The following is a 17453-nucleotide window of genomic DNA, read 5'->3' on the forward strand; positions in this document are numbered from 1 at the left end:
AATTCTCTTAAATTACAGTTTGTTTTTTTTTTACAGTGTGATGATGATGAAGATGATGATGACAGAGTTTGGTCTGAACTGGATCAAACTGTTTCCTCCTCCTCCTCCTCCTCCTCCTCACATTCTTTCACTCGTTCTCCTTTTGCTCAGAGACTCCTTTTCAGCGTCTGACATCACAAACAGAAGCAGAAGAATGAATGCCTCCTCCTCCTCCTCCTCTTCATCCTCCTCCTCGCTCCGCTTCCTTTCCTCCTCTTTCAGGCCTTTTCTTCTGCTCTTTGGCTCCAGACGAAGCTCAGCTCGTTTCCATATGAAAGACACCAAACACATTAAACCAATTAAAGCATTTGTACCAAAACACATTCAGTCCGACGGGTTCATTCACAGCGAGGCCTGAGAACGGCGTGACGTCATCCAGGTGAGCGTTCACCGACCAATCAGAGGAAGCCTCAAGGTCACAGAGACCAAGTCCTGACACTTTAAGAAGAATCAGACTGAAATACGAAGCAAATTATCCTAAAATAAGGTCATAACATTCAGCTAAAAACTCACTATTCATTGTTTACAGTGTCTTAATAATGTGAAAAAAAAAAAAAAAAAAAAAAATTTACAAAGTGCTCAAAGTGAAACAGAGCAACTATAACATCCCAAAATGTAATTACATATTTTAAATACAACATTCGCAATTCAGAATTTGTTGTAAATTTGATCATTTTATTTGGAAAATTTCATAAAATAAATATACCAAAACACACCCAAATTTTAAAATCTTCCTAATGGAATTTGAAAAATACATTAAATCATTAGAATTTTTCCATAACAAAAAAAAAAAAGCTCTAGCACCCTGGCTATTTATAAACAATTCTTTAAATCAGACTGAACTCTCTGTTGCATTTATTTATTTATTTTTGTTAGATTTGTTATTTTAATTTTTTTTAATTAATTTTTTATACTATTATTTGTCTATTCTGCTTTGTGTATTTAAATGTATGCATTATTTTCTTAAACTTATTTGTTCAAATGCTTTTTCCTTTTTGACATCTTGTTGTTTGTTCAAAATTTATGGACTGTATACTCAAACATTTTCAATAAAGTTGGAAAAAAAAAGTGAAACAGAGCATTTATCACTGATTTCATCTGTTTGACTTTTGTTTTCTTGAGCTTTACAGAAAAGTGTTTTGACTAAGTCTGACTTTTTCTTCAGGGGCTGGACTGGATCCTTGGTGCTGGATCTCCTTTAACCATCCAGACCCAGATCCACCTGGTTCTGTTCAGGTTCTGCCACATGAGGCCTGAGTGGATCCACTTTATTCTGTGTTCAGGTTTTCATGTCCAGCTCCGGCTCTGATGAGCTTTTACTTCGAAGGCTGAGACAGAAGCTCTTTGTTCCTGTTGGTGAACTTGACCAAAACCCTGTTGGTCCGTCAGTCTGAGTCTGGGACCAGGAGGTGGAGGAGGTGGAGGAGCGGAGGGAGGCGCGTCTGACGGCGGCACACGGGCGCACAGAGCCGGGCACAGACAGGCGCACAGAGCCGGGACACGGAGGAGCAGAGACCCGGGACAGAACCCCTAAAACTGAGCCGCTGGGACCCCGCGGCTCCGGATGAGAGACCCGGCAGAGCAGAGACCCAGACCCGGGGCTGGACCCGTCCTCCTCTGATCCGGATCAGTTCGTCAGACCTCAGTGACTCGGTTCAACCCCTGGGATTAAACAGAACCGAGCTCCGAGACCGGGTCTGGATGAGGTCCATGTGGTCCTGCGACGTGATCCGGATCCTGTGACTGATCGATCGGTGTATTTATTGGGTATTGATTGAGGACCATGGTGGGGGACATGGAGGGAAAGGACCGACCCAGACCCAGTCCGGATTATCTGATGCAGCTCATGAACGACAAGAAGCTCATGAACAGTTTACCGAACTTCTGCGGGATTTTCCAACATCTGGAGCGGCTCCTGGACGAGGGTGAGACCCGGGTCACGAACCCCGGACTCCTTTAACCCCTTTACACCTGTTTAACCCTTTTAAACCCGTTTAACTCGTTTACACCTATTTAACCCGCTTACGCCCGGTTACACTTGTTTAACCCGTGTACTCCTGCTTAACCCTTTTCAACCCATTTTAACCATTTTCAACCATTTGCACCCGTTTAACCCGTTTGCACCTGTTTAACCCGTTTGCACCTGTTTAACCCGTTTGCACCTGTTTAACCCGTTTGCACCTGTTTAATCCGTTTGACCCGTTTGCACCCGTTTTAACCCCTTACTTGTATAGTGGACACTTCTAACCCCTGAAAGTTAAAACCCCAAATCCTAAAGTTGTTTTTATCTCTGGTTATTAAATAATTTCTCTCATTTTATTTAATTTTATTAAATTAAACGACATGAAACGGATTAAAACCTGATACTTATGAAGAGTGATCCATATGTTTGTCCTCAAAGCTGTTTTTTGGTTTTATTTTAATGTGTCGACTGTGTGTAGATTATATAACGTTTTGAGTATTTTTGTGAATCTTTATTTTCTAGTTCACGGAATCTCAGAGTAAATATTGAACCTTTACTCTGCAATATTCTTTAGTTCCTTTATCATTTAGACTTTTACATAAAACAGGATTTTACCTTTTGATTAATGCAGCCTATTTTATGATAAATTGAATTTCACGTCAATTCAAACAGATGATTTCCCTGATTCTGGTTCTGGCTCCAGCTGGTTTTGGGTAAATGTGAGGTATCTCTTAATATTTACAATCAAACTGACAAATGTGAAAAATAACAGTCCAATCCAGAATGAAAAGAATAATTCAATAAAAGTGACGATGCTTTAAAATCTGAGCAAACATGTAAACGCTAATGGAACAGAAGAGGAATCAGGAACATCTGGAACTGATAGGAGGAGGAGGAGGAGGAGGAGGAGGAGGAGGAGGCCACACACCCTGAACACATCTGGACAAACAGCAGGAGGAGTAACATGTCAGTCACAGGAAATAAAAACACACCGAGGATCATCAGATTCAGTTGCATTTAACAGGAAACAAACAAGAGCCATTTCAACGATACGTTAACTGTCCTCACGATGAGTTCACTGTCCTCATGATACGTTCACTGTCCTCACGATGCGTTCATTGTCCTCACATCGCGGTACACGTCCTTTCCTAACCGCCTCCACTTTGCTGTTGTTTTTCTTTCCTTTCTTTCTTTGGTTGTGTTTTATTCTTTTTTCTTACGTCAGTGTCTAATTCCAAACCCATAAACTGATTGTCTGGACCAGAATGAACCATCAAAACCTGATCCACGAAGCCCAGACCAGAATCAGAACCGACCACCATCATCTGTAAATGGTTTAGTTTTAGAATTCACCTTGAACCTCAGGTTTAAGTTCAGGTTTACCCTCAGTGATCATTAAACCCACTGTCCAGAACAGGACCCATACCTGGGTTTTGTGTTAACGGGTTGCCATGTTGCTGATTCTCATGTTGATGTGTTGCCTGTTCTGTGTTGACATGTTGCCTGTCTCCATCTTGACATGTTGCATATTGTTGTATGTTGTCCTTCTGTTGCAATGTTTTGTGTTTGTGTGTTGATGTGTTGCCTGTTCTGTGTTGACATCTTGCCTGTCTCGTGTTGACGTGTTGCCTGTCCCCATGTTGACGTATTGCCTGTCTCAGTGTTGATGTATTGCCTGTTTCTTGTGTTGACATGTTGCATGTTGCTCTGTGTTCAAGAGATCACATGTGTTGTTGTGTTGCCATGTTTTGTGTTTGTATGTTGACATGTTGCCTTTCCCTATGTTGACGCATTGCCTGTCCTCGTGTTGATGTGTTGCATGTTGCTGTGTGTTCCAGAGATCATGCGTGTCTTTGTGTTAACTTGTTTTGTGTTTGTATGTTGACATGTTGCCTGTCCTCGTGTTGATGTGTTGCCTGTCCTCGTGTTGATGTGTTGCCTATCCCTGTGTTGATGCATTGCCTGTCCCCATGTTGATGTGTTGCATGTTGCTGTGTGTTCCAGAGATCATGCGTGTCTTTGTGTTAACTTGTTTTGTGTTTGTATGTTGACATGCTGCCTGTCCTCATGTTGACGTGTTGCCTGTCCCTGTGTTGACGTGTTGTATGTTTCTGTTTGTTCCAGAGATCATGCGTGTCTTTGTGTTGTCTTATTTTGTGTTTGTAAGTTGACATGTTGCCTGCCCCTGTGTTGACATGAGTTGCCAGTCTTTGTGTTGATGTGTTGCCTGTTGGTGTGTGTTGCAGAGATCATGCGTGTCAGAAAGCACATGTACACTGACACCCTGAGCGGGTCTTCGGACCGCGGTGGCCCTGACCTTCCCGAAGGCGTGGGTCCAGTCGTCCAACTGCAGGACAAACTGTTCGTCCCCGTGAAGGAACATCCTGACGTAAGACGCCGCATCGCACGTAGACAGCGTCTGATTGGTCAGCTGGTCTCCATGGTAACCACCTCTCCATGTCTGTTGTTTAGTTTAACTTTGTAGGAAGGATTCTGGGACCTCGTGGTCTTACAGCGAAGCAGTTGGAGGCGGAGACAGGATGTAAGATCATGGTGAGGGGGCGGGGCTCCATGAGAGACAAGAAGAAGGTAACGCCCACATAGACACACACGAATACTGACTCTAACACTACAATACCCATGAGCCTCAGCTGCTGTTGCCATGGAGATGAGTGTCATGTATGTTTATGATACTTGAGGTGTCAAGGTGGGCGTGGTCATGTTTTCTTTAATCATGCTAATTCTTATCATAATGTACGACTTCTTTTGACTGAACGATTTTTCATTTGCATCCAGTTAGAACATTTCAGTCTTTTCATTTTAATGAATAAGAATCAGATTAAACTTAATCAAAACTTATACACAGCAGTGACGTCATCTTCATGCGACCTGATTCATGTTTCTATACAATTTTTTAAATCGTTTTTATGTTGTTTTTGTCTTGGTCCTTTACATTGTTTTCATTTTGTTCTGATTCAACCTTTATTGTAATAATTATCATTAATCATTAATGACTTAGCCTGGTTCTTGTCAATTAGCATATGCTGAATACATATTAATGCTGACATCAGCTAATGCAGCTAAGTTCCTCTGGTTATTTAGATGAATCTCCAGTAAACGTAATGACAGAATCCTCCAAAAATAAGTTTTATTCAATAAACCAGAGTCTGAATGTGTTGACAGATGAGCTACTGCCAGGTGTCAATCACAGAGACCACACCTCTTTTTAAAAAATAATATTAATCTGATCTATAGTGACTGAACCAAAAAAAAAAAAAAAAAAAAAACATATTTAACTCTGCTGTAAAGTTCATTTTTACATGTTGTTCAATAGGAACTCAAAAATAATATCATAATAACCTATAAATAATGACAACACCAATTTTTTCTCTTTGATTTAGTGCAAAAACATTAAATTATGAAAATATTTGCATTAAGAAACTATCCTTTTACAATAAAACATGAATAACCTGAACAAATATGAACAACCTGAAATATCTAAAGAAAATTAAGTGCGATTTTAACAATATGTAGTAGACTGAGTACAGAGGCAGAACCCAAAAGCAAGACCACAAATACCGAATAAGATTTAGTGTTTTTATTAAACACTTTTACAGAAGAAAAAACTCTACACAGAGAATATTTGTCTTCTGAGAGGCCTCCGGTTCCGGGGGTAAACGTCTGGGCTGCGGGTGGGATAGACAGACGGCCGACTCGGCCGAGTCGGGAAAACCCCCACGGAATCCCCACTAGGGACAGACAGAGGGTGGTCAATAGACAAGCCAGGTCATACACGGGAAAACAATCAATCGAGCAACGGTACATAGGGGACGAGCAAACTCACGGTAGTAATCCAGGCGGAGGTCGAAGCACAGGTTAACGTAGGAGGCTGAGGTAATAAAGGGAGCAGGCAGAGACGAAGTCGGGTACGAACCAGGTCGGGAACAGGCAGGCAGGAAGAGGTCAGGCTGAATCGAAGGTCGAGGGACGAAAACAGGTCAAACACGGCAGACGAACAAACAGGATCCAAGAAACGCTGGTAAGTGAATACAACGAGTTGCAGAGCACAAACTGGCAAAGGAACAGGGGAAGACACAGGGTTTAAATACACAAGAGGGCGGGAAGACAATGAGACACAGGTGGAGATAATCAGGGAGGAGCAAGGTAATCAGGTGAAAGGTGAACACAAAAGGAAGTAAAGACAACAGACAAGACACATGAGGGAAACTTAACAAAATAAAACAGGAAATGACAAACAAAACAGAAAAGACAGACAAAGTCCAGAAGCCGACATGACAGTATATTCTGGCTGTTACTAAATGTTTTGTGCCTTTGTAGATCTCATATGTACTGCACATGTATAAATGATAAGTCGAGGCATTATGTTGATAAAGCTGTACTTATATTTCTTAACAAATTTCATTTTTTTCAGGTTATTCACATCCTTTAGTTTGGATAGTTTGTAAATGTAAATATTGGCATAACTGAAGGTTATTTTTTGTGCTAAAACAATTTGGAGTTCTCATTATTTATTGGCTATCATGCTATTATTTTACTGGTCCGGCCCACTTCAGATTAAATTGGAGTGAATGTGCCCCCCCCCCCCCCCTCCCCTGTTCTAGTGGACTTTCATGGAACTGCAGATGTTGATGCTTCCACACTGGCTTCACATTTCAGCCCCAGAGGATGAACCACAGTTTGTCTTTAAAGGGGTCATATTTTGCAAAACCCACTTTTATTAGTCTTTGGTTCATTTATTTGTGTATTTGGACCCTAACGGTTCAAAAAGTTTGGATCTGAACCCTCCAGCTGTTGCAAAACTATCTTTTTATATTAATTTGGGCAAAAATCAAGTGGATTTCTACAACCTGTTTTAATTCCTGTGTAATTTGTTACATTTTATAACTCGTTACATCACAACATTTGCACATATAAGGTCAAGACTTCCAATGAACATTTCTCTGACAATGACATAATTTTTTTATCAGCAGCAGCGACTGTAGTAAAAACTGAAAATATGTCCAAACTTTGAGCCAGTTACCTAAAATGTTCAGTTGTTGGTTGTATATTACAGTTAATTTCTTGTGTATTTAATAAATCAATTTTAGATTTTATTTTTCTTTGCTAACTGTGGTTTCCTGTCAGTGGATAATTGTGGATGCGCTAACATTTACGTAAACCTCCTGTTGATATTGATCTCAGCGTCGACCTTCGCAATGTAAATACCTTTGGTTGTTTTATTTCAACCAGATCATGATATCACATCTGGATCAAGGTTATATAATAGTTTAGGATTTTTCATCATAGTTTAGTTTTGTTAAGTTTTGACTTTTTTTCTCTAATTCAGTTAGTTTTAATTTGTTTTTAGAGCAGGTTCGCTAGTTTTTATTAATTAAATTTTTTTCTCAATGCTTAGTTTTAGTTTAGTTTTAGTATTAATTTCAGTTTTGTCGTATCTTTTCTCTTCTTCAATCTTCGTATTCAAATAAATCCCAGACAGGACTCTGCTGCTTTCTCCCAACTTTAGTCTCCATGTTTCCAGGTAGAGTGGGGACCAGAAGACGACTGGAAACCACAAGTGATGAGAAGTGACGGACCGTCAAGTGTCGAATGGTGCTAGCAGCTAAAATTGCTCGAGGGAAATAAATCAATTTTGTATCAATCCGACATTGACAAAGACGAAAACTAAGGGAATTTTATCTATAATTTTTATATGCTTTAGTTAGTTTTGTAAACACACAATACAGTTTCAGTTAGTTATCTTTTTTTTTTCTATTAATTATAGTTTTTATTTATTTCAGTTAACGAAAATGTTTTTACAATTCTAGTTTTCATCATTTCGTTAGTTTTCATTAATGATAATAACCTTGAGCTGGATATTGATGGTTTTTAGGCCCAGACCTGTTGGATCCGACCTTCATTTATTACAAAAGTCCGTTAAAGTTGTGAATGGCGTTGGTACCAGCTGGACCGTGGCGTCTGCAGCTGATTGGTCGATGGGTGTGTGTTTGTCAGCTGGGCTTCGGTCCAGAGTCTGAACTCTCACATTTCTGTTTTTTCCATCTGGTTCTGCTCGGCGTCCTGCCGCCCTCTCCGTCTCATGTGTCTCTGTTAGCGTAGCAGGTGGCTAACCTTGTTAGCATCGCTCACACACAGAAACACAAACAGACGAGTGTTTTCGCAGCAGTTTGACCCAAAACTATTGAACCTTTTCCATCTTCAGTCCATTCACTTCAGTCTGACGTCAAATCGACAAATGGACAAAAACCTCTGATTGTGACATTTTCACCAAATGTCAGAACTCATGGTGTTTTATTCTGTCAGGTTTAATTCTTTTTTTTCTGGATTTGTTCTGTTTTATCGTATTGACTGTTCAGAGTCTTTGCATCAGTCAATGTGTGTTAAACCAGTTGAATCTGTATTTAACACAGTGGTTTATAACGTCCTCTGGTTGTAAACACAGAGGATGGATCTGCTTTGAGTTTCATTCTGTTGTGACGGTTCATAGATTATAAAACATGTTGACTTCATCATCATCATGTCCAGAGTGTGATGTTCACGGTACAAACAATCACCTTTGATCAGATTAACTGTCACACACTGAGTCCAGGTACACTTTATCAACAGTTCGTCACATTCACAAGTGTTTCATGTAACATAGTTGTTATAGTAGTTTTAAATCCTGACAAATTGGGAGGTAGCGCCCCCTTGTGGTGCAAGATATTTACAAACTACAAGTTAATTAATTTGAATAATAATGTTATTTTTGTAAATATTTATGATTGCTCTTTTAATTAGTTGTTACCTGGCATTGCTTTAGTCATAGTGCTGTGTTTTGTTTGGTCCTCCACCCTCTTCTTCGTTGGTTTATGTCTGGTCTTCTTTGTTTATCTCCAGGGGTACCCCAGTATAAAGTCGGGTTCCTCCCCTTCCTCTTCCTCTTCCCTGTTTGAATGTCTCATAATGTCATTGTGTATTATTAAGTGATTTTATGTCCCTTTTTGGCATCTAATTTAATCTATATTGTTATTTACATAGTAATCGAGTAGATTGAGTATCGATACTAATTGATTGTACATATGTTTGACGGGTAAACTAAGCGCGTGTTTGAGAGCATGCTAACCAGTGTCTTTTTCATTATAGTTTGGGGCTGGACCACAGTCAGGACTAATTGTATTTTAATTTGCATATTGCCAGAATAAACAAAGTGGGAGTACTATTTCCTCCTCCATTCACAACATTGTGTCCTGCGGGTCCATTCTACATCACACCAGTAAGAAACACAACGCAGAGACGATACCACCGGTCACATATGCACAGAGTAAATCAGAACTAAAAATAAAAATAAATCCTGGTCTGAAACAGTTCAGATTAATGCTGTAAAAAAAGAATAAATGGGTTAAAGCACTAATGTTAGGGGTTAAATATGTGATTGACAGCTGTAATAGCCAATCACTGATCATATTCAGTCAGCTGTGACTCTACTGTGATGTCATAGATAGACTGGGGTCAGAGGTCGGGGTGCACCAGGATCGTTGGTCCAGTCTGAGGGGGGTCATCTGTTGTGAGCAGTTGGTGTGGATGGTGTTTGGACCAAGGTCAAGGGACGGGGATCAGGGGTCAGGGTGGACCGGGGTCGGGGTCGGGGTCGGGGTCGGGGTCGGGGTCGGGGTCGGGGTCGGGGTCGTGGTCGGGGTCGATGTCAGGCAAGGTTATTATCGTTAACGAAAACTAACGAAATGACGAAAACTAGAATTGTAAAAACATTTTCGTTAACTGAAATAAATAAAAACTATTTTTTATGGATAAATTCTGGATAAAATTCCCTTAGTTTTCATCTTTGTCAACGTTGGATCGATATGAAATCGATTTATTTCCCTCAAGCAATTTTATCTGCTGGCACCATATGATATTTAACAGTCCGTCACTTCTCGTCACTTGTGGTTTCCAGTCGTCTTCTGGTCCCCACTCTACCTGGAAACATGGAGACTGAAGTTGGGAGAAAGCAGCAGAGTCCTGTCTGGGATTTATTTGAATACGACGACAGAGAAGAAGAGAAAAGATATAAAGAAACTAAAACTAAACTAAAACTAAGCATTTAGAAAATAACAAAAACTAATAAAAACTAGCAAACCTGCTCTAAAAACAGATTAAAACTAACTGAATTAGAGAAAAAAAAAGTCAAAACTAAATAAAACTAAACTATAATGAAAAATCCAAAACTATTAGAACCTTGATGTAAGGGTCGGGGTCTTTCCAGTGGTCTGTTGTGAGCGGATGGTGTTTGGACCAGGTTTACAGGTTCCGTCTGTCAGGGGTATGGGTGGACCAGGGTTGGGGTTCAAGGTGGACCAGGGTCAAGGTTGGTCCAGTCTGAGGGGGGTGGTCTGTTGTGAGTGGTTGGTGCAGGGTTGCTGGGTTTAACGGTTCCGTCTGTTCCTTCAGGAGGAGCAGAACCGAGGGAAACCCAACTGGGAGCATCTGAACGAGGACCTCCACGTCCTCATCACGGTGGAAGACGCTCAGAACCGAGCGGAGATCAAACTGAAACGAGCCGCAGACGAGGTCAACAAGCTGCTGGTTCCCGCTGTGAGTATGCACCCTCTGACCTCTGACCTCTGACCCATTTATGCAGGTGTGCGTTGGACGTGTTTGACGGAGGTGGATGGAGACGCTGAAGGTGGACGCTCAGTCACAGGAAACATTCTGATTCTGCTGACCTTCACTTCCTCTACTTTCACTTCCTTCATTTCATCCGACCAATCAGAAGTCAGGAAGATGTCGCTGTGCAGAAACAAAAGAGGAAGTAGACGATCTGATGTCAGTGTGTAACAGGAAGTGAAGCTGGTTTCATGTTGGAGAGGTTTTAGGTCGTTCTTCAGAGTGGGTTTTAGCTCTGACTTTTATTATTATATTACCATCATAGTATTTTCTTATTTTTCTCATTGTATTATTTTTTCTTTTCAAGCTCAGGAACACTTCTGTCCTCGGGGGGGTGGGGTGGGGTGTGTTTATGTTTTTATGTGATCTGCATTTATTTATGTTTTTATTGATTGTTGATGTGGTATGACTGTTTTTGTGGAGTGGTGACCGCATTTTGTATTTTGAATTTAATAAAGTAAATCTATCTATCTATCTATCTATCTATCTATCTATCTATCTATCTATCTATCTATCTATCTATCTATCTATCTATCTATCTATCTATCTATCTATCTATCTATCTATCTGTCTGTCTGTCTGTCTGTCTGTCTGTCTGTCTGTCTGTCTGTCTGTCCATCCATCATCTTATAATAATCTATCTTTTCTTTTCATTCATTTTGCTACTTATTTATGTTTATTTTTGTCCATTTTCTTGCTTGTTTTGCTCAGGTTTTATTAATTTTGTCTCATTTTGTTATTTTTCACTCATTTTGGTGCTCTTTTTGTCTTCACTCATTTTAATATTCATGTTTTTCTATCTATCTATCTATCTATCTATCTATCTATCTATCTATCTATCTATCTATCTATCTATCTATCTATCTATCTATCTATCTATCTATCTATCTATCTATCTATCTATCTATCTATCTATCTATCTATCTATCTATCTATCTATCTATCTCATTTTTTATTTTAAGTGGGTTTGTTTGTGAGTTCAGATTGTTTTAGGTCGTCCTTCTTCATTTTTACCAACATCTGACATTAGATTCATTCACTCCATTAGTTTTTCTTTAATAGTTGTTTGATTATTTAATTATTTATCGGTTTCCTTTTTTTCTAGAAAAGTTGGTACATTTTCTAAAAAGATGAAACTAAAGCAACAACCTGTTAATTGATTTGATTTAGACCATGTGTTTTGCTGACACTTGACAGTTGCTGTATCTACTCATTTACCTCCTGTTTGTTTAATGCGACACCATTGTTTCCACAGTTTAGATTCATTTCTTAGTTCATGGTTGTTTTTTTTCCTGTTGTCTCTTAATGTTTGGGTCGAATAAAGCTGAGTCTTAGACATTCTTCAGCGTGACAGGAAGTCTCCGTCTGCAGATAAATATAAACCCTTCTGTTTCCTGTTGGATCTCATTGTTCTGTCATTCATGGTGATGTTGAATGGAGGAACATGAACATGGAAACAGAACCAAACCAGCAAACAGATGGAAACCAACTGTTTTTAATTCACAGTTCAAAAAGTTGACTTTCATTTCTGGATCATCTTCAGATCACCTTCTCTGTTTTTACCAAGGTTATAATAGTTTAGGATTTTTCGTTATAGTTTAGTTTTATTTAGTTTTGACGTTTTTTTTTCTCTAATTCAGTTAGTTTTAATTAGTTTTTAGAGCAGGTTTGTTAGTTTTTATTAGTTTTCATTGTCGTGTTAGTTGCCGTTATTAGTGGCAGTGCCATATGGGGCTGCCAGCTAACATTGCTCGAGCAAAATAAATCGATTTCATATCAATCCGACATTGAAAAAGACAAAAACTCAGGGAATTTTATCCATAATTTTGTATGTTTTAGTTAGTTTTGTAAGCACATAATACAGTTTCAGTTAGTTATGTTTTTTTCTTTTAATTATAGCTTTTATTTATTTCAGTTAACGAAAATGTTTTTTCAATTCTAATTTTCGTCATTTCGTTAGCTTTCATTAACGATAATAACCTTAGCTTTTACACGATGTGAAGTGTGTGAAACCGAATGCAAACTCTCAACATTACTTCCCATTCAGTCTGATTCAGTGTCGTTCCCTGTTCGGTTTCAGGCGGAGGGCGAGGACAGTCTGAAGAAGATGCAGCTGATGGAGTTGGCGATCCTGAACGGGACGTACAGAGACGCCAACATCAAGACCTGTAAGACCCACCAATCAGCAACCGCTCTCTGAAGAAGAGGCGGGTCTTGGGGCGGGGCTTATTGTTTCCTGATTTTCACCAATGGATTCGATGTCTTTTCTGTCACTGTCCATGACCATAGAAATCCAATAACTAATTATCAGATAATTGTAATAATCAGATCTGACACGTTTACATTCACTTCAGAAATACAATAATCGATAAACCCTGGTTATGACATTTCAGTCGAGATACATATATATATATATATATATTTATATTTATATTATATACACACAACATACATACACATATATATGTACATATATATAGTATATAATATGTCTTGTATACCCAAATATTTTCAATAAAGTTAAAAAAAAAAAAAAAATACAGACGTACTAGGAACTCATCCCTGTCATCTCTCCTCCTCCTCCTCCTTTCCTCCTACTCTTCCCTCCTTTTCCTCTCCTTCCTCCTCCTCCTCTTCCTCCTCCTCTTCAGCCTCCCTCGCCTTCTCTCCTTGCAGCCTCTACACAGACTCCTCGAATCCTCTCTGGCTCTGCCCCTGTACTGGCTCCACCCACAGCTCTGCGTGGCCCCGCCCCTACCGGCCCCACCCTTGTGCCTCTGATTCGTCAGATCCAGACGGTCTTGCCCAATGGGACACCTCACCCCTGCTGCCTTGATGCCGCCGCCGGCCGAGTCCGGTCTGATCTACGCCCCGTACGACTACCCGTATGCGCTGGGCTGCGCCCGCCTCCATACTGGAGTATCCGCTGGAGACGGTGGGCGGAGTTTTAGGTAAGCCAGCACCCGGCCCCGCCCCCTGCTCCTGCGACTGCTCCCCTACACCTCACCATCACCACACCATGGCCAGTGGAGCCCCGCCCCCACGCTGCTGCTCAGGCACGCCTCCTGAAACAACTCAAACTGACCCCGCCCCTCTCAAAAACAAAATAAACTCCTCCCAGTAGCATTGTAGTCAGAACAGCTAAACCAGGACCAAGTCGAGACCCGACGTGGTTTAGGATCAAAAAATATAAAAGCTTTTTATCGTAACATAAGTAAATTAAAAGCATTTAATGTAAACTGCATGAATATTGTAGTAGATATTTAGCAGATGCACCACCCAGAATCTGTAGAGACTAAACTCCCCTGAATCCTGAACCCAATGGTGTGATCTGAACAGCTCCGCCTCCAACAGGTGGAAACAAACGACTGAAGTTACAGGTTAAAGGTTTACATCAAATGACGGTAAAGACATTGAATAAACAGTTTAATGTTTGGTCTGAAATAAAAACTGAACTGAACCCGAGTAAAAGAACAGTCAGTTCTGACCTTTGGGGCGTGGCTTGGGGATGGACACTGCCTCCCAGTGACTTAACCCCGCCCCCTTTGTGGTCCCGATGTATGCATGACGGATGCAGCTTTTCACAATAAAGCATCTGTCAACATAACTACTGATTTCTAAAGTTATAACGTCTAAAACACTAAAAGGATGATTCATTTAAATAAATAAATAATAAATAGCAGCAGTTTGTCCACAGGGGGGCGCTGCTCTGACAAACACACTGGTTCATAAGATCCAGGGAGGGCGTGTTAGTGGAGTGTTGCCTGACTGGCTGCTGGTGTTTGTCCCACAGTAGTGTTTCTGTTCCTTTACTGTGCGACCATGTGGACAGGTTACACCTGCCTTACCCAGAATCCACCTCACCTCCAGGGGCAGCTGAAAACCTGAAGTTTATCGTGAACCAGAACTTGATGTTTCAGTCCAGACCAGTGCCAGCGCTGCGATGTTCTGGACCAGAGATCATCGACGAATCAGACGCAGATCAATAAATATCAATATCAATATTAATAAATTAAATTAAATTAAATGTTAACAATTAATCCTGGTGTTTAGAATCAACAGCATTTTTACCAAAAATAAATGAAATAGAAGTAATTAGCAATGATTTACCAGCAGAAAATTTGTTTGATCTGCAGTTTCTAAAGATTATAAATCATCGCCTCTCAGATTATTATTAGAGACCATTGAACACAACACACTGTGATGTTTCCTCCAATCAGGACTCTGTACCATAATGTCATAAAAAGGTACCTTTTACTGATATTTCCTACCAATCGACTGCTTTCTGAATTTATATTTGTGGAATTATTTTTATGTATTATGTACAGAAATTCAGTTGAATAAAATTCTATCAAATTGTTTATACAAACTCCATATTATTCTTGTACAACATCCCCGGAATTATTTTAATTACAAACTAAATTCACATGCAGACATTTTTGTTGTTAAATAAAGCTCAAATAGAGTTTTGGACATTGATACACTTTCTGACAGTACAATATCTACAGTTTGTCCTTAGGCCCCGCCCCTCTATCCCTACCCCTCCAACAACCCTCTGGAGGACAGAAAATGAATGAATCAATGAATGAAAAACTCATTCATCAGTAAAACATGATCAAAAATGAGTAACTGATCAGTAATGACTGTCAGGACATACTGCTCCTATTTGTATATTAATAAAACCACAGGTGGATTCTGGGAAATGCAGTCCAGATATGTGATGGTGATGTGAACCATGTGAGACATTAACATAATCCTCTTCTGTTGATTGGATGACTTTATGGATCCACCACAAAGCCAATGAAAGACAACAGAAAAAACTACTATTATGTAAAAAATACTAAAATCTATTTTAACTGCAAATAAGTAGAAAAAGAAGAATTTGTATTTACATTGTATGTTTAAAAAAATATTAATTATCTGTGTTCATCTGATTTTTCAAACACTTTTCATGTAATTTAATGCAAATACTGTGAACAGGGAAAACCACCAGCCTCTGTCCACGTTAGCATCGACATTTTACAAAAAATTATCTGAAATATTTGAACTCCAAACAGTAAAATCCATAAACCTGTGTCTCACTGTACGCCGATGACATACTGCTTTAGAGTTTAACATGTCGAAGTGTCTGATGATCATAGATGAAGTTTAGAAGGTTAAGTTAAAGTTAGTGTGAGCAGATTGCAGACATTTCCCATCAACCCCTGGGCTTTAGGTAAGCTATGCTTAAAGTGTCGACTCTGAAACGTCAGAAACAACGTTACAGGAAATGATGAATTGTTGGGTGTTATTGAGCGTTTCATGTAAGTTGGTTCGGGTCGGTACGGTCAGTTCGGAATGGTACGGCCTGGACTGGAGTGTTTCCACTACCACATTTATCCTCACTTGGTAGGCGGGGCTAAGGACAAATTCGGTGGCACTGTGATGTCATACTGGTGTGACGACAACAAATGCAACAGAACTAACAACAACAATGGACGACGTCCAGCAGGAAGGAGTGACTTGTTTGTGAGCCAATTATTGGACTTTACTGGGTGTACGTTGGTGTAGCTCCGCCCACTATTGGTTCCGTACCATTTTCATATGGGTCTCCAACAGAACAGTACCAAGAAATGGGTCAGTTGTTTGGGCTCCTTTTATAATGGAAACACACAAAATACTGAACCAAACCGACCCAAACCACTCAGTAGAACCACGCTAACAGATTTATTACGTTCTTACAGCTAATGACATGTTAGCTAACTGTTTGTTAGCGAGTTGACGCAAACCTGTTTTACTTTTCATCATGAATTCATTTTAATTTGGAATCAAATCATCACCGTTTTTTCAATGAGGATCTGATGTTTCTGCTGATGAACCATGCTTCTAGTGTGTATCTGTAAAAGATGAAATCCTTAATCTAGACCCGATGTTATTGATGTTCTGGGCTGTCGTGTGTTCAGATCCAAGTGTCGATGATGCTTTTATAACATCCAGGACTTTGACGTAAGACACTGTGGTTCTGGATCCTGCAGGTTTAAGATCATGGTTTAGTTTAGTAATTTTTATCATATATTTTAACTAAACTTGGTGGGTCTTTCTCTAAACCAGGGGTGTCAAACATACGGCCCGTGGGCCAAAACCACCCACCAAAGGGCCCATCCGGGATGAATTTGTGAAACACAAAAATTACGCTGAATAGATTAACAATCAATGGTGTCAGACTCATTTCACAAAGATTTTTGAAGGATAGTTTGTAGATATAAACATTCCATAATGTAATTTTACTTTGTCACTCTAAAACAGAGACAATTTCAGAGTTTATATTATTTATAGGTTATTATTTTAGTGGTCATGTTGGTCTGAATGTGGAACCTGAACGTTCTTGATCTAAACTGAAGCGGATGCAGTTGGAGTCACAATTGCACTATGAAAATTCATTAAATGTGCCGTCAATGTCATGGTCGGGATCTTAAGAGAACCTGCATGATAGTTTGTTTTTAACCATTTTTAGGCCATAACCAAGTGAATAAATCATCATTATTTATTCTACACAGTGAAGGTGAAAGGTCAAAAAACGGCCAAATACCTAGTTTTACTCCACTTTGATGAACTCGTACGGGAAAACATCTACATTTCTTCTTATTAAATTATAAAACTGTGAACTGAAACTGTCCAATGAAATGGGTTGAACAGCATCAGAACATCAGCAGAAACATCATTTTCTCTCTTTTCCACATTATGAAAAGTATTTATCACACAAGGGGTTTACTAAAAGATAAAACTATGATATGTATTGATCTAGTAATCA

The 17453-nt window shown here is 39.6% G+C and overlaps 1 protein-coding gene across 1 annotated transcript; it reads left to right on the forward strand.

The window, feature by feature from the left end:
* The first annotated feature begins 1475 nt into the window (after positions 1-1475).
* On the forward strand, positions 1476-16272 carry qkib (QKI, KH domain containing, RNA binding b). Its single transcript, XM_030156198.1, is given in 10 exon segments — positions 1476-1964; positions 4249-4391; positions 4475-4591; positions 10448-10591; positions 12744-12831; positions 13315-13331; positions 13333-13488; positions 13490-13558; positions 13560-13677; positions 13680-16272. Coding segments are annotated over 10 exon segments (1047 nt in total). The 5' UTR covers positions 1476-1822; the 3' UTR covers positions 13733-16272.
* The last annotated feature ends 1181 nt before the right edge of the window (positions 16273-17453 follow it).

Source organism: Sphaeramia orbicularis, chromosome 15 (assembly GCF_902148855.1).
Source record: "Sphaeramia orbicularis chromosome 15, fSphaOr1.1, whole genome shotgun sequence".
In the NCBI taxonomy this organism is placed as follows: domain Eukaryota; kingdom Metazoa; phylum Chordata; class Actinopteri; order Kurtiformes; family Apogonidae; genus Sphaeramia; species Sphaeramia orbicularis.